The sequence below is a fragment of the Nyctereutes procyonoides genome, unplaced genomic scaffold, assembly GCF_905146905.1.
Source record: "Nyctereutes procyonoides isolate TBG_1078 unplaced genomic scaffold, NYPRO_anot_genome, whole genome shotgun sequence".
Classification (NCBI taxonomy): Eukaryota; Metazoa; Chordata; class Mammalia; order Carnivora; family Canidae; genus Nyctereutes; species Nyctereutes procyonoides.
Window position 1 is genome coordinate 37,003,575 of NW_026575044.1, and position 22,495 is coordinate 37,026,069.

Below are 22,495 nucleotides of genomic sequence, written 5' to 3' on the forward strand. Positions count from 1 at the left end.
TTTCCAGATTTCCTGAGCATATTACATCACTTTCATCTTCTACCCTATAGTTATTGTGTATATCTCTTTACTACTAGATTGCATTCATATTGGTTTCAAAGAATTAACACACATTAAGTTTTAGTATCTTTGATAAGCACAGCACAGGTCTTTCTGCCTATCTCCACATACCTACCTCAGATCGGCTTATTCATCTGTACTTGGTTCTTCATGTGTTTGCCCATTTCTGCTGTATTCTTGAACTTCAAACAGGAGACTCTGCTATAAATTGGGCCTTAGTTTGATTTGAACATTAGCATATATATCATATTATCTCTTGTGTTAGTAAATTTAGCTGAAGCTAAATGGGTACCTCACACAGGAAACTTGAAAAATTTATGTGCTTAATGTTTAAGCATGATTGAATTTTGCAGAAAGTTTAATTTTCTAATTGTGCTCATGAAAGGAACCCAATTATCTTGTTCTGATGTGATCCTTTACTATGAATATAATTTATAATTTAAAATATGTTATGGTAGTGAGATTCAGTGATTTAATAACTAGAATGAGTTGAAAAGGGATTTGGCTTGTTAAAGTATTTTACATTCGTGTCCTTCAAAATGTATAAAATCTCCCTGAATTTCATGAAGGACCTTCGGGCTCTTCTTGGTAATTACTGACCCCTAGTGTTATCTAATCAAAATGTACCATAGTTCTCTGATGTACTCAGCATTTGTTCTTTGGTTTTTCTTTCTTTCTTTCTTTTCTTTCTTTTTTTTTTTTTTTTTTGTTCTTTGGTTTTTCAAATGCAGTTAGAGTGCTGAAGTTTTTATATTTTTTATGATAATTATAAAATAGGGATACAATTGGTACGGTAAATAATTGGATTGTTGTACTAACCTTTGTGTTGATTGACTATTTTCCAACAGCTAAGAATACATTTAAAATGAATGCTTCCTCTGTTGTGTGTGTCAGGAATTGTGTGTCTGTCACCTGGCATATAGAAGATACATATAATCCTGAGGTTCCTATAAGCTTCTCTATCTTGTTCCCTAACTTACCATCTCTCATGCTTAGGCATTAAATGCCTACTCTGTATCAGGCACTGCACAAATGACCTGATAGGTCTTGTTTCATTTAAAAGGAAATGACAACAGTGAAATGTAGGCACAAACATTTCCATTTCTTGTAGTTTGGGCTTCCCAGGAATCCAGCTGAGTTGGAGATTAGTGTACAACAGGTTAATTGCAATACTATGGGATCACATGTGTGTTGGGGGTGGCGTAGCAGAACTGGGCAGAGGCTGAAGTCAAGCAGTGGTGCACTCACCAGGGTTGCCTCAGCCAGGTGAGGGGAGCTCTGCAAGAGAGGTGACCCATCAAAGCTGTCCCAGTTTGAAGTAAGAGAGCTCAGCCCTTAGTGATGGTCAGTCAGTAGGTATTGGCTGCCGTGGGAAGGGACATGACCTTGTGCGAGGCAGCTCTTCTTAGCTGAGTGGATACCTGGAGTGACTAAAGGTAGTGGCTGCCTCCTGGGCACTCCTAGCATCTAGGGTATTAAGTCGTCTATTTCTCAGGGTGGGGCTGGGTGTTGTAGCACAGCTTCAATCATAGCTCACCCTTTATTCTGCTCAGATTTGCTTCTTCATAAGCTTCCAGGCACTCCTTCAGGGTTCCAGTGGGCCATTCCCAGCTAGGAGGAACTTAGAGGAGGAAGGATAGTGAGACAGACTATAGCGTTGCTGCAGTTGACCTTTGGGCCACAACTGAATCCTCTGAATCCTCTTCTCCCTTCTCTACTGTCTCTTCTAGATATACCCTTCCCTTGACTAGCACATCTGGTCTTCGTGGCTTATCCAGTGCTGTGACTCAGGTCCTCATCACTGGAGATCTGAGCAGGTCATGCCCTTCCTAAGTGTGGAATTGCCACACTTGTTCATTATTGTCAAAACTAGACCTGGGAGGGGCACTTGGGTGACTCAGTGGTTGAGTGTATACCTTTGGCTCAGGTTGTGATCCCAGGATCCTGGGATCAAGTCCCGCATCAGGATCCCCACAGGAAGCCTGCTTCTCCCTCTGCTTGTATCTCTACCTCTCTGTCTCTCATGAATAAATAATTAAAATCTTAAGAAAAAAACTAGACCAGGGAATACCAAGAGCTACCTAAGTGTATCATCTGCATGCCAAACATACTCCTCCATTTCCCCATTGTATATAGTCCTCCTTTCTTATGTTCAAGTTCAGTTACCTCTGCTAAAATGATGACGACTCCTGCCTCTCCTTTGTTAACAGGAGCTGAGTGTTCAGGCACCCTTTCTCATCTTCTGGCATGTGAATCAGAGCATTATCCTCAGGTGTGGATTATGCTGCCCCCAGAACCTGAAGAAGCCAATCAGGCATTGTGCTTCCTTCTCTGTTTTGAGAGGTGCAAGATGGTATAATTTGTTTTTTACTTTGGAGACACTGTCCTGGCATTACCCAGACCACTGAACCCTTAAAAACAATATGGCATTGTCCCTGAATTCTTCCTAAGATTTATTTCCCACTCCCTGGAGCATTATATTCTTAGCAAGGCTTTCAACATTCTAGTCTCTTCTTGTTCATCTGGTTTTATTAATATGTCATTGGTAAGGTAGACCACTGTGATGGTCTGTAGGATGAATAAATGGCTCTGAAGCAAAACTGTAAATGTATACTTTGTCTATGAGAATATAAAGTGGTTTTGATCATTTTTTCCTAACCAGGAAAGAGTACATAATGTCAAATTAGTTGCTATACCATGTCCTTAGGTAATATTAACTTGCTTGGAAAAGATAGCATGCTTTGCAGAGTGGCTATAATTGGGGCTATTTGAATTTATGGAAATCCTCGGTCTTCCTACATATTCCATCTGGTTTTTGCAGTGTTAGACTGATGAATTAAATGGGAATAGTCTAAGAACCCTACATTCTGAGGTTTTTTTGTTTGTTTGTAGGCTCCATGCCCAGTGTGGAGTCCAGTATGGGACTTGAACTCACAACGCTGAGATTAAGACCGGAGCTGTGATCAAGAGTTGCACTTAACTGACTGAGCCATCCAGATGCCCCTGCATTCTGAGGTTTTCAAGGATGGCACTGATCCAACCCATATAAGATACTAGTTTTAATTTATCTGGGCCAGGGGGCAAGGGAGGACAATTTTAGAGCCCTCCTTCTGGCCCTTAGACACCCAGGAATCCACACGAAACTGCCAACAACTAAGTGTGTCTGTTCCAATTGTGTATTCATGGCCTGGGGAAATGATTCCTGGATGTGATTGTGGACCTGCATGTACCATGAGCCAGACCTGAGCCAAGGTCTCATTTATTACCTTGTCCTCATATATGCCCCCTTTCTAAAAGAGGGGCCACATGGCACTTGGGGTCTCTCGGCATCAGTGTCAACTTGGACATTAGACCTAACAGTTCCTGAAATGTTTGGATATTCCCCTCTCCCCGGTGTAGCTACTTGGGTTTCATTAGTCCCTTTGGGAATAGTCTAGGAAATTAATGGCTTTGTATGTTTGATTTGGTGTTGCAAAATCTTTCCTTCCAGAATCTGGTCTCTTCTTTAATAGTTTTCAGTCCAAAATTGATTCAGGTCCAGAAACCGGACAAGGTGTCATGACTTCTTCAGAGACTGTCTTCAGCTTCTAACCATTCATCATTGACTTTTTTGACAGTACAAATTGAGTTTTTAACTTGGATGATTCCTAGCAGCATAGCCAAAGCAGTGGCCCCTTATAAGTTTCAAAATGCCAGATATGCCTTTGCAGACAGAAGATTTTAAATAAGTGGACTTGCTAGACTGAACATAGTACATAAGATCATATTTTTTATTTTTGCCATATTTTTATTATTTATTGTGCCAGATTTTTTATTTTTGTGCCTGGAAGGGCCTAGAGGATACATCATTCACCAAAGCAGGAAGAAATGACTGGTGAATAAGGCATCAACATCATTAAGACCCTTATTAAGGTTTGTCTTCTAAAGTCTAGGGCTTCCAGGAAATGATACTGCAGCCCTGATTTGCCAATAGCAGTGGGGTATGCAGGGGATGTGTATCATAGGACCCTGAAATAGTAGAGGCTTGGAGATGGCACCTCCACATCAGAAGCCAGATGGATGCAATTACAGTAAGTAATTACTGTAGCAAGTTCAGCAGGGTAAGATCGGGAGGACTGGCCTACAGAGAGTTACAGAAATGGCTAACAAAATGGCATTTCTGAGGGCAAGTCACATGGGCATATGACAGCAGATACTACTTCTGTCATCTATTATTATTTTTTTTGTTTTGTTTTTTTATACTCTTTTGCTGGATTGAGAAGGTATCATGTCTTACCAATTCTTCAGTAGCTTATTACACATTCTTTAGACTTGGTATCACCCCACAGCCACTGGGTGCTCAGTTCTGTTTCTTCTTTTTTCAGACCCATTCCTCTCCCTCTCTTCAGTTTTTCCTCTTAGGTCAGTAGAGGTTAGCCAAATACTGTCTTCAAGTTTACTGATCTTTCTTGGCCTGTGTGCTCCCTGATGTCTACTGATGTCATTGAAGCATTCTTTATTTCTGTTACTAATGATTTTTATTTGTAGCGTTTTCCTCTCTTTATAGTTTCCACTTCAATTGAAATTCTCTCATTATGTATGTAGTCCACCTTTTCAACTAGACCTTTTAATGTAATAATCATAGTTACTTTAAATTCTGTGTCTGATCATTTCAGCATTTTGGTCATTTCTGTGTGATCCTGTTGATTGCTTTGTCTCTTGACAGTGGATCGTTTTTTTTTCTGTTTTGTGTGTGTGTCTGGTAATTTTTATTGGAATGTTAAACTGTGTAAGCTAGTAGAGACAGGTAAATAGTTTGGGCTTGGAAATGGGCATACGTCTTAGTGTGGGAGGTTGGATCAGTCTAGTCTGGAGCACATCTGAACTTGGGTTTTGTTGTTGCCATGGTTACCTTCTGTGTACCAATGGCTTCAGATTTCTATTTCCAAATTTGGTATTGCCTCCGCGTGTATGTTGTAGGCTGATTTTTCTGGAGAGTTTTTTTTTTTTTTTTCCCTTGTTGTTCCTACTTCACCCTAAGCTTGAGGCCTTCCTAGCATGCCTTGTCCCTCAGAGAGCATTTCTCTCCATGCTGTTGCCTCTCCCTCATTAATTGACTACTCTTGCTTGTTCTCAGTACTTGGTAGTCTTGGGGTGAGAGGAGGGGACAGAGTGAGTTGCAGTTGTCCTGGTCGAGCCTATACATCTTAGCCCTTTTGTCCCTGTGTAAGGGACAGGAGTTTCTTAGATAGTTCTTTATCAGTGATCCTGCTCCTCCAGTAATAGGAGACCTTTAATGTATGGATCCTTGATTGTTTCCTGTCTCTCTCCTTGGTTGAAAGGGTCTTCACTGTGCCTTGTGGATGAAAGATTTGCTGCCTTTTCACAGCAGTGATATTTTTCAAGGAATAACATAAGGCAGAAAGGCTTGCCTCAGGCTTTATAAGCCTTCTCTGCAGCAGTGGTAGCTCCCTCCTCTGTGCCTGCATCAAGGGTAAGGCTTTCTCTGATCACCTGCCGGAATCCCCATCCCCTGCCCCCCCCCCTTTTTTTTAAAGCACCAGGTGGAGGCCCATGGAGAAGAGTCTGCAGTGGATAGGAGTTTCCCTTATACCTGTGGTTCGTAGAGGTTCTGTATCCTTATGTTAGTGTTTCAGCAGGTAGCAAGTCATTAAAATTTGCAGCTCAGTTCCTTTATCTGCTTGTTTGGCAGCCCCTGTCTTACTCTCATACCTACCATGGGTGAGCAAGTGCTTACTTGAGGGCAGTTTCCTTAGATTTCAGACTACAGGCATATCTCAAAGATATTGCAAGTTTGTTGCCAGATAACTTCAATAAAGCAAATATTAAAACAGTTAAGTCAAATGAACTTTTTCGTATCCTAGCGCATATAAAATTTATGTTTATACTATAGTCTATTAAGTGTGCAGAAGCATTAGGTCTAATAAAACAATGTATATACCATAATTAAAAATTCTGTATTGCTAAAAAAAGGCTGTCATCTGAGCTTTTAGTGACTCATAATCTCTTTGCTGGGGGAGGATCCCACCTCCATGCTGATGGTGATTGATGAAGATTGGAATGGCTTTGGCAGTTTGAATAGGAGAAAATGAAATTTGCCACATGCATGTGATGCATGTGCATGTGATGCTGTTTGATAGCATTTTACCCACAGTAGAACTTCTTTCAAAATCCTCTCAAACCCTGCCATCAGCTAAGTTTATGTAATGTTTTAGATCATTTGTTGTCACTTCAGTCTTCATAACATCTTCCCCGGGAGTAGATTCTATCTCAAGAAACTGCTTTCTTTGCTCATTCATAAGAAGAAACTCCTCATCTTTGAAATCTCTATCATGAAATTGCAGCAGTGCAGTCTCCCTTCTGATTCTAGTTCTTTTGCTGTTTCTGCCACAACTGCAGGGACTTCCTCCAGTCTGAAACTCCTTGAAGTCACCCATGAGGTTGGAATCAACTTCTTCCAAACTCCTATTAATGTTGATAGTATTTTGGCTGGTGCTTTTGAATCTCCAATGCTCTAAATGGCATCTAGAGCAGTGATTCCTTTCCAGAAGGTTTTCAATTTACTTTGTTCAGATCCATCAGAGGAATGAATCACTGTGGCAGCTAGGGCCTTAAGAAATGTATTTTTTTTAGTCCTAAGACTTAAAGTTGAAATTACTCCTTGATCTGTGGGCTCAATAGATGTTATGTTAGCAAGCATGAAAACAATCTTAATTTTGTTGTACATCCCCATCAAAGCTCTTGGGTAACCAGGTGCATTGTTAATAGGCAGTAGTATTTTGGGAAGAATCTTTTTTTCTGAGCAGTAGGTCTCAACAGTGGACTTAAAATATTTAGTCAGCCATTTGTAAAATAATATGCTGTCATCTAGGCTTTGTTGTTTTGTTTGTAGAGCAAATATCAAAACAGAGATTTAGCATAATTCCTAAGGGCCCTAGGATTTTCAGAGTGGTCAATGACGTTGACTTCAGCTTAAGTCACCAGCTGCATTAGCCCCTAACAAGAGAGCCAGCCTGTCCTCTGGAGCTTTGAAGCCAGGCATTGACTTCCTTCTACCTGTGAAAGTCTAGATGGCATCTTCTTCCAAAACAAGGCTGTTTCATCTAGGTTAGAAATCAGTTGTTTAGTATAACCACTCATTAGTGACCTTAGCTAGAGCTTCTGGAACACTGGCTGCAGCTTCTCTGTCAGCTCTTGCTGCTCCACCTTGTATTATGATGTCATGGAGACGGCGTCTTTCCTTAAACCTCATGAACTCCCCTCTGCCAGCTTCAGACTTTTCTCCTGTGCTTCCTCACCTCTCTCAGCCTTCATAGATTTGAAGAGAGCCAGGGCCTTGCTGCTCTGGATTAGGCTTCAGTTTAAGGGATGTTGTGGCTGATTTGATCATCTGTTTAGACCACTCAGACTTGTCTCTGTCTCAGCAATAAGGCTGTTTCATTTTCTATTACTGTGTGTTCATTGAAGTAACACTCTTAATTTCCTTCAAGAAATTTTCCTTTGTACTAACTACTTGGCTGTTTGGCCCAAGAGCCTAACTTTCAGCCTATCCAAGCTGTGGACATGTCTTCCTCATTAAGTTTAATTATTTCTGACCTTTGATTTAAAGAGAGAGGTGCGTGACTCTTTCACTTGAGTGAACCTTTAAGGGTCATTGTAGAGTTACTAACTTCAATATTGTCTAACTTTAATATTGTGTCTCAGGGACTAGGGAGGAGGCCCCAGGAGGAAGAGATGGGGAGTGGTTGATCCCTGGAGCCATCAAAATACACATAACATTTATTGATAAGTTTGCTGTCTTCCGTGGGCATGGTTCATGGTATCCCAAAACAATAACAATAGTAATGTTAAAGATTAGTGATCACAGATCATTATAACAAATATAATAATAGTGAAGAGGTTTGGGCGTCTGGGTGGCTCAGTGGTTGAGCTTCTGCCTTTGGCTCTTGTCATGATCCCGGGGTCATGGGATTGAGTCCTGCATCAGGTTCCCTGCAGGGAGCCTGCTTCTCTCTCTGCCTCTTGCTCTGTGTTTTTCTCATAACTAAATAAAATCTTAAAAAAAAATAGTGAAAAGTTTTTGAAATAATGTGAGAATTAGCAAAATGTGACACAGAAACATGAAGTAATCTAATGCTGTTGGAAAAATGGTTCTGATGAACTTGTTGGATGCAGGGTTGCTGTGAACCTTCAACTTGTGTGAAAAAAACAACAAGAAAACAAGATCTGCAGTTGGTTGTCATGCCATCTCAGTTGCCTGGGTTCAGGCAAAGTAATCATTTTGTAGATGATCTGTTTTTTTCCTCTTTTTTAAAAATTTTATTTGAAGGAGGGTGATGCACTTTCCAGCTTTCTAAATTCCAGGTGGAATGTGCAGGTCCCAGTTAATTTATGAAACAGTCTTTTCTTGTGGCAACTTCAGAGACTGTGATACCTAAGTGTTAAGTCGATCGTGTGCCTGTGCCTTACATGTAGCAGTTAATGTTTAGCATGTCTTAGCAGTCTTTCAGGGGCACTTGGGAAACCAGTCAGTTACGCATCCCATTCTTAGTTTTGTCTCAGGTCATGATCTCAGGGTTGTGGGATCAAGCCCCATGTTGGGCTCTGTGCTCAGCATGTAGTTTGCTTGAGATTCTTTCTCTCTCTCTCTTCAGTCAATCAATCGATTAATCTTCTTTCTTAAAAAGGCAAAAAAACAAAAAAAATCTTTAAGATTTTACTTTGTGTGTGGCCTCTTAAAAAAATCTACATGTGGCTGTGCATGTGTATTTCTATTCAGTTTTATCTTCTTGGAATTCCAGGTTACCTTATAGACAAAAGACCTTCATGATTAATTTTGTACTAATTTTTTGATTTTTTTTCACCTATATTCTCTTATTTACCCCACTCCTGTTTTTTGAAAGTGATTGTCAAATCCACCATCTAGTCTTTCTATTGAATATTTAATTTGTTAATTTTAAAGAATATTTTTCTCTGAATATTCTTTTTTGTAGTCTTTATTTCTTAACAAGGAAATAATCTCATTTTCTGAGGATATTATGGGTTTTTTTAAAGGTTTTCTCCATTTTTGTCTCAAGTTTTTTTTTTTTTCCTCTGTCTCCGTCTTAGTCCTTTGTGCGCTGATCAGATCTCAAATCTCAAGTTGTAATGGGCTATCGATTCATGTTTAAGAGTGACATTTCTCAAAACTTGTAGAGGTTCAGTAAGCCTGAGTAAGACTTGCTCACTTGTGGGCTTCATTGTAGGTTGAAGTTTGTTGAACTTGTATAGTAGATTGGTATGTCTTTGTACCTTTTTCATGATTTCATGTAACTGTATAACACGTACAGACCTTTGTGCTTCAGATTTCCCATCTTTGTTTTTAATTTTTCTTGAAGATTTTATTTATTTAAGAGAGAGAGTGTGTGTGCCAGAGAGCACAAGCAGGGAGAACAGCAGAAGGAGAGGGAGAAGCAGAGAGCCTAATGTGGGGCTCGACCCTGGGACCATGACCTGAGCTGAAGGCAGATGCTTAACTGACTGAGCCACCCAGGCACCCCAGATTTCCCATCTTTGAAAAGAGGTGTTATAATAGATAGTATCTATCTCCTAGGATTTTTGTGAAAATTTAAATGAGTTAATAAAAGTAAAACTTTTAGAACAGTGTCTGTTACATAATTACATAGTAAATGTTAATTGAATATTGGGTATCATATCTTTCATTTGTTTAGAAATAATTGTCTTTTTAAATATCAAATCTAGCCTTAAATTTGCTCTTATTATGATCCTAGGAAGTCATGCATCATTTTTCAGATGTACCTCTGTTGATGTTTTTTAGTAAAAATTTGGATTTTGAGGAATACTTCTTATTTGTCTAAGTTTGGAAAATTGTTTCCATGTGTATGGATATTGGATAATTAAAACTTACCCTTTAAAGTCCTAGTTTTTAAAAAGTAGAACTTTTTTTAAAAAAATTGAGGTATAACAGGAGTGCCTGGCTAATTCAATCAGTGGAACATGTGACTCTTAATCTTGGGGTTGTGAGTTCAAGTCCTATGTTGGGTGTAGAGATTACTTAAAATCTTTTTTAAAAAATGAGGTATAATTGATTTGTAACATACTAATTTCAGATGTACAACATAAGGTTCATTATATAAGGCTCATTATGTATTGCATAATCACAATAAGTATATAGTTAACATCTGTCACCATACAGTTACATTTTTTTTTTCTTGTAAGAACTTTTAAGGTCTTTTAGCAACTTTCACATATTCAGTACAGTATTAACTATTAGCCACCATGCTGTACTTTACATCCCAATTACTTATTTACTTTATAACTGGAAATTTTGTACCTTTTGATCACCTTTGCTCATTTTGCCCATCCCCTATCCCCTAAATTGGGCAGTCATTAGTCTGTTCTATGAGTTTCATTTTGTTTTTAGATTTCTATAAGTAACATAAAGTATTTGTTTTTTTTTTCTGTGACTTACTCCCTTAGCATAATGCCCTTGTGTTCCATCCATGTATTTGCAAATGGCAACATCCCTTTCTTTTTAATGGCTGGATATTATTCCATTTTATGTATATACTACAATTCCTTTATCCATCCATCCATTGATGGACATTTAGATTGTTTCCATATCTTGGCTATTGTAAATAATGCTGCAGTGAATGTAGGTATGCTGATTTTTTTTTTTTTGGTTAGTATTTTTGTTTTCTACAGAAATACCCAGAATAAATATCCAGAAGTGCTTTGCCTGATCATATGGTAGTTCTATTTTTAATTTTTTGAGGAACTTCCATACTATATTCGTTAGCTGTACCAGTTCACATTCCCACCAACAGGCACACAAATTCCCTTTTTTCCCCTACATCGTCACCAACACTTGTTATTTTGGTAACTATAATTCTCAGAGGTGTGAGGTGATCTCATTGTGGTTCTGATTTATATTCACTGATGATTAGTGATGTTAAACGTCTTTTTTGTGTATGTCAACCATCTGTATGTCTTCTTTCAAAAAATGTCTATTTAAATTCTCTACTCATCTTTTTTTTTTTTCTTTTTTTTAGATTTTTATTTTTGGATTGAGAGTTCCAGTAGGGGGAGGGGCAAAGGGAGAGAATCTTAAGCAGACTCCATGCTGAGCATGGAGCTCGATATGGGGCTTGATCCCACGACCCTGAGATCATGACCTGAATTGAAACCATGAGTCAGATGCCTATCCAGGCACCCCCTCTCTGCTCATCTTTTTTTTTTTTTAATTTTTATTTATTTATTTATGATAGTCACACAGAGAGAGAGAGAGAGAGAGGCAGAGACATAGGCAGAGGGAGAAGCAGGCTCCATGCACTGGGAGCCTGATGTGGGATTCGATTCCGGGTCTCCAGAATCGCGCCCTGGGCCAAAGGCAGGCGCCAAACCGCTGTGCCACCCAGGGATCCCTGCTCATCTTTTAATTGGATTGTTTTTCTACTATTGAGTTGTAGGAACTCTTTGGATATTAACTTATCAGATACATAATTTGCAGATATTTTTTTCCCGTTCAGTAGGTTCCCTTTTCATTTTGTGGATGGTTTATTTTGCTGTGCAGAAGCTTTTCTTTTTTTTTTTTAACTTTTCATTTTTAATTTTTTGCTTTTGGGGTCAAATCTAAAAAATCACTGCCAAGACATGTTAGGGAGATTACCACCTATGTTTCCTTCTAGGAGTTTAATGGTTTCTGGGTGGGAGCTAGTTTTTGTGTAGTGTATAGTGTGATATGGTGGTCCAGTTTCATTCTTTTGCATGTGACTGTCCAGTTTTCCTAGTACCATTTATTGAAGAGACTGTCCTTTCCCCATTGTGTGTTCTTGGCTCCTTTGTTATAAATTGGCCATACATGCATGGCATATTTTTTGATAGCTATATTTGAAATATTATAACACATCTCCCTGCTTTCTCTAATACAGTGTATCCACATAATGAAGCCCCTCTCCCCATAAAATATTCTGCTATTTTCCTTAGAATTATATTGAAGTTATAGCTCATTACTGAAGTAGGTTTCTTGAACTTCTGAATTCTAAGAGTTCAGTTCAATGAGCATAATTTATGGAAGTTATTTCTTTTTTCTAACTTTGAAACATGAAACCTACGTTGAGATTGCTTTACAAGACGTAAAATTTTCATGTGGAATTTCTGTTAAAAGTAGACTTTTTTTTAAAGGGAGGAGGTGGGAGGGACAGAGGGGGAAGGAAAACGAGTTCCAAGCAGGCTTTATGCCCAGTGCAGAGCCAGAGATGGGGTCCAATCTTAGAACTGTGAGATCATGACCTGAGCTGAAATCAAGAGTTGGACACTTAAACGACCAAGCCACTCAGGCGCCCCTGAAGTAGATTAGTTTTACAGGAAGAAAAAAAGCTTTAGCAATCAACATGGGAATGGTCATAGCATCATTATTCATAGTAGCCCAAAGGTGGATACAGACTAAATATTTGTTAAATCTTTAAGGGATACATAGAATGTGGTACACACATATGGTTGGAGTCTTACTCAGCAGCAGGAAGGAATAGAGTACTGATACATGCTGCAGCACTAAGGAACCTTGGAAATGTGCTGAGTGAAAGAAGCCAGACACAAAAGGCTGCCACATATTGAATAATTCTATTTGTAGAAATACTCTGAATAGGCAAATCTATAGAAGCAGAAGGTAGATTAGTGGTTGCCAGAGGTTTAGGGAAAAGAGATTTGGGGAGTGGTTAATGGGTAAGATTTCTTTCTGGGGTGATAAAATATTCTGAAATGAGCTAGTGATGATGGTACACAACTCTGAATATACTAAAAGCCACAGAATTGTGCACTTTAAAAGGGTGAAATTTATAGTATGTGAATTATGTCCTAAAGCTGTTACTAAAAAAACAACCTGGGTATGGAAGTTTTTCAAGTGTTTCATCTGAGTTAGGTGAGTTGTCTGATGAGCGCATAATAATGGTACAGTGAGGGACTTCTCATTGAGCCTCTGCCTGTGGCTTAGGTCATGATCATGGGGTCCTAGGATTGAGTCCTGCATTGGGTTCCTGGCAGGGAGCCTGCTTCTCCTTCTGCCTATGTCTCTGCCTCTCTGTGTGTCCCATGAAAGAATAAAAACAATCTTTAAAAAAAAAATGGTACAGTGAGGGAATGACAGTTTGCAGAGCAGAGTGGATTAGGGCAGTTTAGGGGCGTGGTTCACAGTTACGTTAATTTTGTTTTGCTCTAACCTTTGTACTAGTAGACCTAACATACAATGTGGTGCCTATTTTTTTTTTTTAAAGAAGGAAAAAGACAGGGTATCAGGCTCAAAGTAAATACTCCTCTTCTAAGTGGGTAAGTGCTACTTGAGGCAGGGTTGGAAGGGTACCTTCTCTGAGCAAGATGCATGTTTTAGTTCTGAATTTTAAAGAATATTATTAAAATGTATCTAATTTTCCTTTTTCAACTTCCTTAGCACTTGATTATTTTGATTCTTTATAGTCTTTGTCCTGGCTCTCCTCATGAACGGATAGTTTTCTTAAAGGTCATCAGTGGTTTACTATTTTGAAGGCTTTCTGTTTTCAGTTTTTCTGTACCTATATTCTAACAAAGGTGATCACTTATCTGGGAGAAGCTGTTGTACGGTCTTGTTGCATATCTGGCTACTTTTATTGTTCCTGTCTTTTTTCCTTTATCCTTCATTATGGGTATTCCTCTGACTTTTTTTTTTTCTTTTAAACCATCCTTCCCTTTTCCCTTGAAACTTTCCCCATAACAAAACCCATGTACTTTTATAGCTTCATTATTTTCCCTGGGAGATTATGTAGAAATTTGTGTTTTGACCTCCTACTTCTCTCCAGGCATCCACATCCTCTGTTCTGCTGCATGGTGGGCACACTTACCTGCCCTCAGGTTATCTTGAAATTTCAGGTTTCTAAAGTGATACTCTTCTTCCTCTACATATGCTCCTTATACAGTATTTGAGTTGGTCATTGAAATACAGTTTACTTTAAATCCTCCTTTTTGCTGTCTCCACTGGAGAACAAACTCCCTACTTTTTACCTGGACTTTCTGTGTCTCTGATTTTCTAATCTCTCCAATTTTCTAATTTTGTAGTTAGAATTTAATTCTACCCTGTGCAGGGATTCCCAGTCAGTATCCTAATGTCAGCTCTGATTTGGGGATCCCTTTGCTATTCATTATCTAAGTTGGTTCCTTCTTGTGGAGGGTCTTGCATAATGGTGAGAGCTTCAGCATGGTAAGTGAATAACAAGAGTGTGGAGAGCCATGGAAGGCTCAGAAGAGAACCACATCTTCAGCCGATGGAAGGTGTGCCTCTGAGGAGGAAGTAGATGGAGCCAGACTTCCATAGAGCACCACTGACTACGCAGGACTGGATTAGGAATTCCAGATCCTGGGAGATGAAGAGAAAGATGACAACTCATTGTTTACCATCTGGACAAAGTGGTTAAGAAGTCAGGATGGTCTTTAATTTTGGCATAGAGAAGCATAGTTAGGCTTACTTTTTTTCCTGAACATAAGAATAATGATCCTGCAACAGACTCTTAAAATTAAAAAACCTCTTCTACTCAAAAAGGCATTAAAAATCAACACCGACCTAGCCATTGGGGTGTTTCATTGATGTCCCTGGATTAGAAATTCGGCCACTGGTCTCTTAAAATGCCTTCTATTTTCTAATTCTGTTTCAGGGAATAACAGCCTTTTCTAACATCATTTCTGCCTGAAAGCTTGTATTCCTTACCTGAGGGCTTCTGAAAAGACAGGTTGCTGGGCCCTGTCCTCAGCATTTCTGATTCATTGGGTCTGAGATGGGGCCTGAGAATTTACATTTCTGCAGATTTCATGGGTGATGCTAATACTGCAGGTCTAGGGAAGTACACTCTGAGAACTTTTGCTCTAAGTCTTCTCATACAGTGATCCGACGATCTTTCTAACTTGAGGTCTGATGTCATTCCTCTGAAACCTTTCAAGCATATCCCTTTACCATTCAGAGAACCTGAGCTCTCTAAAATCGTATGTAACAACTCTTCACGCTCTACATTGCCCTGTTGCTTCTGTACCCTTTTTCCATGTTATTGAAGTATATTCTTTTTCCCTAATGGTATTTCTCTGTACCTTTGCTCATACCATTCACTCTCCCTTTGGGTATTTATATCATTCAAGCTCCCCGTTAGTTTTTATAGTCTTCCTGAAGATCATATCAGGATAATTCTGTGCAGTCGCAAAAATGGCATAAGACAATTAGATGAGGTATTAAATAGGATGAGAGATAACCTTGCTTAACTTAAATGTGCCATGTGCTACCAGTTTTGAGTAATTCTAATCATTTTTTAAGCAACTTTGAGATTTTATACACTATACAGTTGACCCATCTAAAGTACACAATTCAGTGATTTGGATATGTTGACAGTACAACCATCAACACAATCCATTTTATTTTTTTTATTTTTTTTCACAATCCATTTTAGAACATTGTCATCACCCCAAAAGGAAACCACATAATCCTGTAACTCTGTTACCCCTCCCCCTTACCCCAGGATATTACTAATCTGTCTATCTCTATGAATTTGCCTATTCTGGACATTTCATATAAATGGAATCATAGGATACATGGTCTTCTGCGACTGGCTTCTTTTACTTTGTGTAATATTGTCAAGATTCATGACATGGCATATATTAATACTTCATTGTTTTTTCTTGACAAAGAATATGCCATTGTATGGACATTTGACCCACTCATCAGTTGATGGACATTTGGATGGTTTCCACTTTTCAGATACTATGAATAATGCTGCTCTGAACATTTATGTGTAAGATCTTGTAGTTCATTTCATTTCTCTTGGGTATATACCTAGCAGTGGAATTGCTGCATCATATAGAATCTCTATGCTTCGTATTTTGCAGAACTGTCAAATTTTTTTCCAAAGCATCTGCACCATTTTACATTCCCACTAGCATTGTGGGAAGGTTCCAGTTTCTTCACATCCTCACCAACACTTTTATCATCAGCCTTCTTAATTTTAGACATTATAATAGTTACCAAATATTATCTCATTTGGTTTTTATTTGTATTTCTGTAATGCAAATGTTGTGCATCTTTTTGTATGCTTGTTGGCCATTCTTTAGAGAATGTCCATTGAAATCCTTTGCCCATTTATTTAAAATACTTCTTTAAATTTGAAGACTTAAATTTTATAGAGCAGCTTCATGTTGACATCAAAATTCAGAGGAAGATAGAGATTTCTTACATGTGCTCTATCCCTACACATGCACAGCCTCCCCCATTATCCGCATCCTCCACCAGAGTGGACCATTTGTTGCAGCTGATGAACCTGTGTTAACACAACTGCCCATAGTCCATAGTTTACCTGAGGTTAAATCCTGTTTGAATTAGGACAAATATATAATATGCGTGTATCATTATACCATTTTACAGAGTATTTCCACTGCCTCTGTGCTCTGCTTACTTATTCTTCTCCTTATCCTAGCCTCTCTGGCAACTACTGATCTTTTTTTTATTAATGTCTCTAGTTTTGCCTTTTCCAGAATGTCTTCTAGTTGGAATCATATAGTATGCAGCCTTTTCATATTCCTTGCGCATTTTTAAATCAGATTGGTTTTTTTTTGTTGAGTTTTAGCGGTCATTTATATATCCTGGATATACATTTATCAGATAGATGATTTGCAAATATTTTCTTCTATTCTCTGGATTACCTTTTCACTCTCTTGGTGTATACCCTTTGAGGTACAAGGTTTTAAATTTTAATATAGTCCAGTTTTTTTTTTGTTTTTTTTTTTGTTTTTTTTTTTGCCTGTGCTTTTGGTAGCATAGCCAAAAAAAAAAAATTATAGAATCCAATGTCTCGAAACTTCTTGCTGTTTTCTTTTAGGATGTTTATTGTTTTAGATCTTACATTTAGGTCTTGGTCCATTTTGCTTTAATTTTTGTATATGGGGTAGGGTACAAATCTTTGACTCCTTTCTTTTCTTTCTTTCTTTCTTTTTTTTTTTTTTTTTTTGCTTGGTGGATATCCAGTTTTCCCAGCACCATTTGTTGGAATTTTTCCTTTAGAATGGTCTTGGCACCCTTATTGAAAATCATTTTACCATATATGTGAGAGTTTATTTCTGGACACTCTTATCATGTTCCATTGGTTTATGTGTCTTTATGTCATTACCGCAGTTTTGATTACTATAGCTTTGAGGTAAGTTTTGAAATTAGGCAGTGTGAGATCTCCATCTTATCCCCCCCCCCCCCCCCCCCGCCAAGTACTGATTGGCTTTTCAGGGTCCCTTGAGATTCCATAGGAATTGAAAGGTATTGCAATGAATTTATAGATTGTTTTGGGTGGTTTGCACATCTTAATATAAATTTTAAATCTTACTACCTGTGTGCACTAGCCGCCTTGCTTTTATGCTATTTTTAATTCCCTTCAGCCATGTCTTAAAGGTTTAGGGTCCAAGTCTTTTTGCCTTCATGGTTGAGTTTATTGCTAAGCATTTTATTTCTTTTGATGCCACTGTAAATGGAATTATTTTTCTTAGTTTTCCAATTATTCATTTTATCTTTGCCTATTTTTAAATTGGATTGTCTTCTATTGAGTTGTAAAAGTGGTTTATTCTGGATACAAGTCCTATCTGATATATGATTTATAAATATTTTCTATCACTCTGTAGGTTGTTTTACATTCTTTTCTAGTACAAAAACACTTCCCCCAAAATGCTACCCTTAAGATGATAGGAAATGCTAAGATTTTATTAGAATTCATTTTATTAAAATATTAGACAATAATTTTTCTATTTTTAAATGTAATATATTTTATAGAATAGTAGTTAGCTGTATTATAGTAATGCATTATATAGACAACTACATAAATACTATATCCTGGAAAATACATGATATATTAGAAAATGGGGGTATCACACAAGCAACTGTCATATAAGCAAAATTATATTTTAAAAAACAGCTTCAGGGGGATCCCTGGATGGCTTGGTGGTTTAGCGCCTGCCTTTGGCCCAGGGCATGATCTTGGAGTCCCGGGATCGAGTCCTGTGTTGGGCTCCCGGCATGGGGCCTGCTTCTCCCCCTGCCTGTGTCTCTGCCCCTCTCTCTCTCTCTCTCTCTATCATGAATAAATAAATAAATCTTTTTTTTTTTTTTTTTTTTTTTTAAACAGCTTCAGGGGAGCCTGGGTGGCTCTGTCAGGATCTGAATCTTGGTTTCGTCTCAGGCCGTGATTTCTCATGGGTTGTGAGATTAAGCTCCACATCGGGCTCCAGATTCCATGGGGGAGTCTGCTTGAAGATTTTCTCCTTCTGCCCCTCCGTCAACTCATGCTTTCTCTCTCTGTCTCTCTCTCTCTGTCTCTGTCTCTCTCAAATGAATAAATATTTTTAAAAAAAGTCTCAAACTTATGCATAAGAAAAAGGATTACAAAGTAATACACCAAAATGTTTATAGTGGTTATGTAGTGACTAGGACGATGAGTATTTTGTTTTCTACTTATTTTGTGCTTTTTAGATGTATTCAAGCATTTCTTAGTACAAAAAATTTATGAAAAGAATATAGGAAATTTTTTTAACCAAAAGGAAAAATGTAACTCATGGATAAACATAACATGTAATGACACAGGATATCACTCTGTATATATCCGTGCACAATCAGCCTGACCATTAGAATAGCACTGTTTCATGTTGCCCTCATGTAGAATGAAAGAGGACGTGTTGCCACCATCCTCTCTGTGGGTGCTATACATTCCAGTAACATTAAACATCAAATCTCTAATATGCTTCTGCAAATTTGCATTGTTCTGCATTTCTCCTGCCCTGTTGTATAAATGAACTGTACCAGTGGTACTGGACTTACATATGTTACCAATTAGTTTGAAATTCCTAAAAGCAGTTAACTGCTTAGAGTAAATGTGAATGATGATTTGTTGTTGAATACTTTTTTAGGAGATTGTTTGCTTCATTACAAGCCATTCCTTTGGTGGTGTATCCTATCAGTCTATATCAGTCACATTAGAAGATGATCTGTATCTTATACACGTCAATTAAAAACCTAGGTCTGTGGGGCAGTTTTTTTTTTCCCAACAGGGGTTATATGAATAATGTTAAATGAATGTGTTACCTGCTATAATTTTAACAATGTCTTTGTTAACTTATACATTTAGTTTAACCACATGAATCAATTTGGTAGAACAATCACATGATTACTTAAAAAATCAGTTATAGAAGTTTGTGTCAATTGTGGATTGGCAATTGTTTAGGCAAGCTTCAGTTATTACAGTTAGTTGAACTGTAATACTGTTGATTCTTGAATAACACAGGTGAAGGGGCACTGAGCCCCGCACAGATGAGAATTTACATGTAACTTTGACTCTCCCAAAACTTAACTACTAAGAGCCTGCTGTTGATTAACACACACAGTTAATCAACACATATTTTGTATGTTATATGTGTTATATACTTTATTCTTAGAGTAAAGGAAGCTAGAGAAAAGACAGTACTAAGAAAATACTAAGGAGAAAATACATTTACAGTAGTGTGTTGTATTTATTTAGAAAATGTGCATCTGAGTGGACCTGCACTATTCAATTGTGTGTTCTGCAAGGATGGGCTGCGGTGAGCTTCTTGTAGTTAGTGTAGTCCCTTACTGTATACATAATTGATGTGCTACATGGATTCCTGTGGTACTGGTGGCGATTATAGAAGCTTAGCAGTAATTAGTAATTAAGAAAAGGGATATCATACAATAAAGTTTTAGTTTAATCGCTAAAAACAGTTTCTCTGCTTTTTTTTAGGAATTGGTAATGCTTCTTTTAGAATATAATGCAGATGCTACTGTTGTTAATGGGAGTGGACAGACAGCAAAAGAAGTCACTTTTGACAAAGAAATCAGAAACATGCTTGAAGGTAAACATTATGGATCTTAATATAAACAGCATTTATTTTAGCAATTGGCAAGGTAAAAAATGTATGTAGATAGCTTCTGGGATACCCAAGTAGATGACACTGAGCTTATGCTCTAATGATAAGGTAATCTTGGAGTCTTTGATTAGCCACAAAATTAGGAGTTTCCTCACACCCTCAAACTAAAACATTTTTAAAATTTGCCATTATGTTGTATGATCAAACCTTTAACAAAATAAAGCGTAGAAAAGGAGAAACCTGAGTAGGAATATGGCTAGTGAGCTGCAGAAGCCTCATAATGAAGGAATACAGAAGTGCAGGCTAGAGAAGGAGGTGCAGCTAGCAGGGAAGACCATCTGGCTGGCTCCATTGTCCTGAGGATGTCACTGTAGGACAGCAGCCAACAGTAATTTCTTGATGGATCAGCATCATTGTTAGGAACTTCAGGTATTAAATTGTGTTAAAGAAGATAGGAGTCTGCAATAACTTGGAACAGTTTTTCTAAGAACAAAACAAACATTATGATGCTTATGTTGGGAGACTCATGTGTTAGGCCATCCTCTGAATGGCCACGACTTTGCTATAATTACTACTATTATTATTTTTTTTTTTTGGTAGTATTTCTATGCTAGAGAAGAGATTTCTTAATTTCTACTTTATAATAGAAAGCACATATCTTGTGTTTCTTTGCTTTGTAATTCGGAGAAAGGCAAGTTAATTTTGTATTTAAAGGGTATTTCTTAATTAGTATTTTTTAGCTATGTAAAAACCAGTATCTTTTTACTGCTTTCCAGTTCCTGAAAACTAAAATGTTCTCTTGTTTTCCAGTTCAAATAATGTCTGCTTGTTCAGAATCCTTAGTTCACTGTCTTAACTCACTCTTGCTTTTGTAATAAAACCCTTCCATTTAAAATGAACAAGCATATCAACATAAAACATCTTCTGTAAGGCTCTATATTATGTGATTTGGGGGAGATTGCACATATTACATGTGATCCCTGCCCTTTAATATATTGTGATCTGAGAGGACGAGGTCCTTTTCTTGACTGTGTCCTGTCATCTTATTATTTTTTTAAGCAATCTCTTTGTTCAACATAGGGCTTAAATTCATGACCTTGAGATTAAGAATTGCATGTTCAACCCACTGAGCCAGCCAAGTGCCCCTGTCGTGTTAATTGTAACAAGACAAGAACCTGGAACTGAGGTTCTCCTATCAGAGTGGAATGTTAGTCTGACAAGTTGCCATTTGATGGGGCCAATCATAAAGACCTGTTTTACTGCCTCCCCAAATCCAGAACTGATAAGGACAAGGGCCTAGTTGACTTATGGACATTATGATTTGTCAGCTAATAAAGTGCTGCCAGCCTGGGAAATGGAAGTAGAAACTTAATTGATTCTTCTCTGATGAGATCACATTAGCCAGACAGAATTTGTGCATATAGCCTCAAATGGGCCAGACTTCAGGGAGTGCATCTAACTTCGAAGACTATAAGTAGAACAGGAACCACATGGTAGGATAATACATTAGAGATAGGAAATAGTACAACCAAATCATACTTACGTATATAAAGAACTGTTACATTGTGGTCTTATTTGCGCCAGACCAGAGCCAGGTTGACTAAGTTGGTGGAGTGCCAGGAGTTATCTTTTGGTCCTGTGCATGTAATAATGGCTTGGGTTGCATTTCAAGGTATAGTGAGTTCGCATGATTAGTTACTTGGACAAGGGTAGATTACTACTTGTCAGGCACTAAAGAGGAATACCTTCTTCTACATACCATTTGTCTTTCATTTTATTTTGAAAAGTTTCTAACCTATGGGAAAGTTTCAAGAATAGGACATGAACATGTCCTCTATTTAGATTCACCAGTCACATCCTTTTATATGTTATTTAATGTTATTTACTAATTTTAGTTTTTTTGCAGAATTGTTTATAATTTATAGTCACTAATTCTTTAGCTCTAAATATTTCAGTGTGTATCCTTTAAGAACAAGGATATCTTGTTATATAATCACACTAAAATGATCAATTTCAGAAAAATATTATTACAGAATAATATAATACATATAATTTATATTCAGATTTTTGTCAGTTGCCCGAATGTTCCTTGTAGAATTTCCCCTTCAATCCATAATCCAATCCAGAATCTCATTGTGTTGTCACATTACTTTAGTGCCCTTTATCTAGAATAATTCCTTAGCTTTTGTCTGTCATGATCTTGACCATTTTGAAGAAGGCGGGTCGTAGAATTATTTGTAGATGTTTGTTTTTGTTTTTGTTCCATTTTGGTTTTTTTGCTTTTCATATAATTAGATTCAGGATACGGGTTTATGGCAGGAATGGAGAGGTTGTATCTTTCACCAGTGCTTCACAGTAGGAGAATACATGATGTCATTTTGTTCTGTTACTGGTAATGTTATTTCTGATAACTCAGTGGTCCACGGTAAAGGTACTGCCCCTCCTTTGTAAGTAATAATCTGTGGGGAGAAAATATAAATTTCCTGTTTACCAATAATCTTTTTATTTTTTTGAC

The 22,495-nt window shown here is 37.7% G+C and overlaps 1 protein-coding gene and 1 long non-coding RNA gene across 3 annotated transcripts in view; one reads left to right on the forward strand and one right to left on the reverse strand.

Moving 5' to 3' along the window:
- OSBPL1A (oxysterol binding protein like 1A) overlaps window positions 1-22,495 on the forward strand; it is a 223,488-nt gene that overhangs the window by 36,187 nt on the left and 164,806 nt on the right. For both annotated transcript variants that reach the window (XM_055324315.1, XM_055324316.1), the window contains one exon: window positions 19,854-19,965. In XM_055324315.1, coding sequence (XP_055180290.1) covers window positions 19,854-19,965 — 112 coding nt within the window. The remainder of the gene's footprint in view (window positions 1-19,853; window positions 19,966-22,495) is intronic.
- The window catches only part of LOC129508984 (uncharacterized), a 56,673-nt gene continuing 54,153 nt past the window's right edge, over window positions 19,976-22,495 (reverse strand). The window contains exon 3 of the long non-coding RNA XR_008664260.1: window positions 19,976-22,439. This is a non-coding gene — a long non-coding RNA (uncharacterized LOC129508984). The remainder of the gene's footprint in view (window positions 22,440-22,495) is intronic.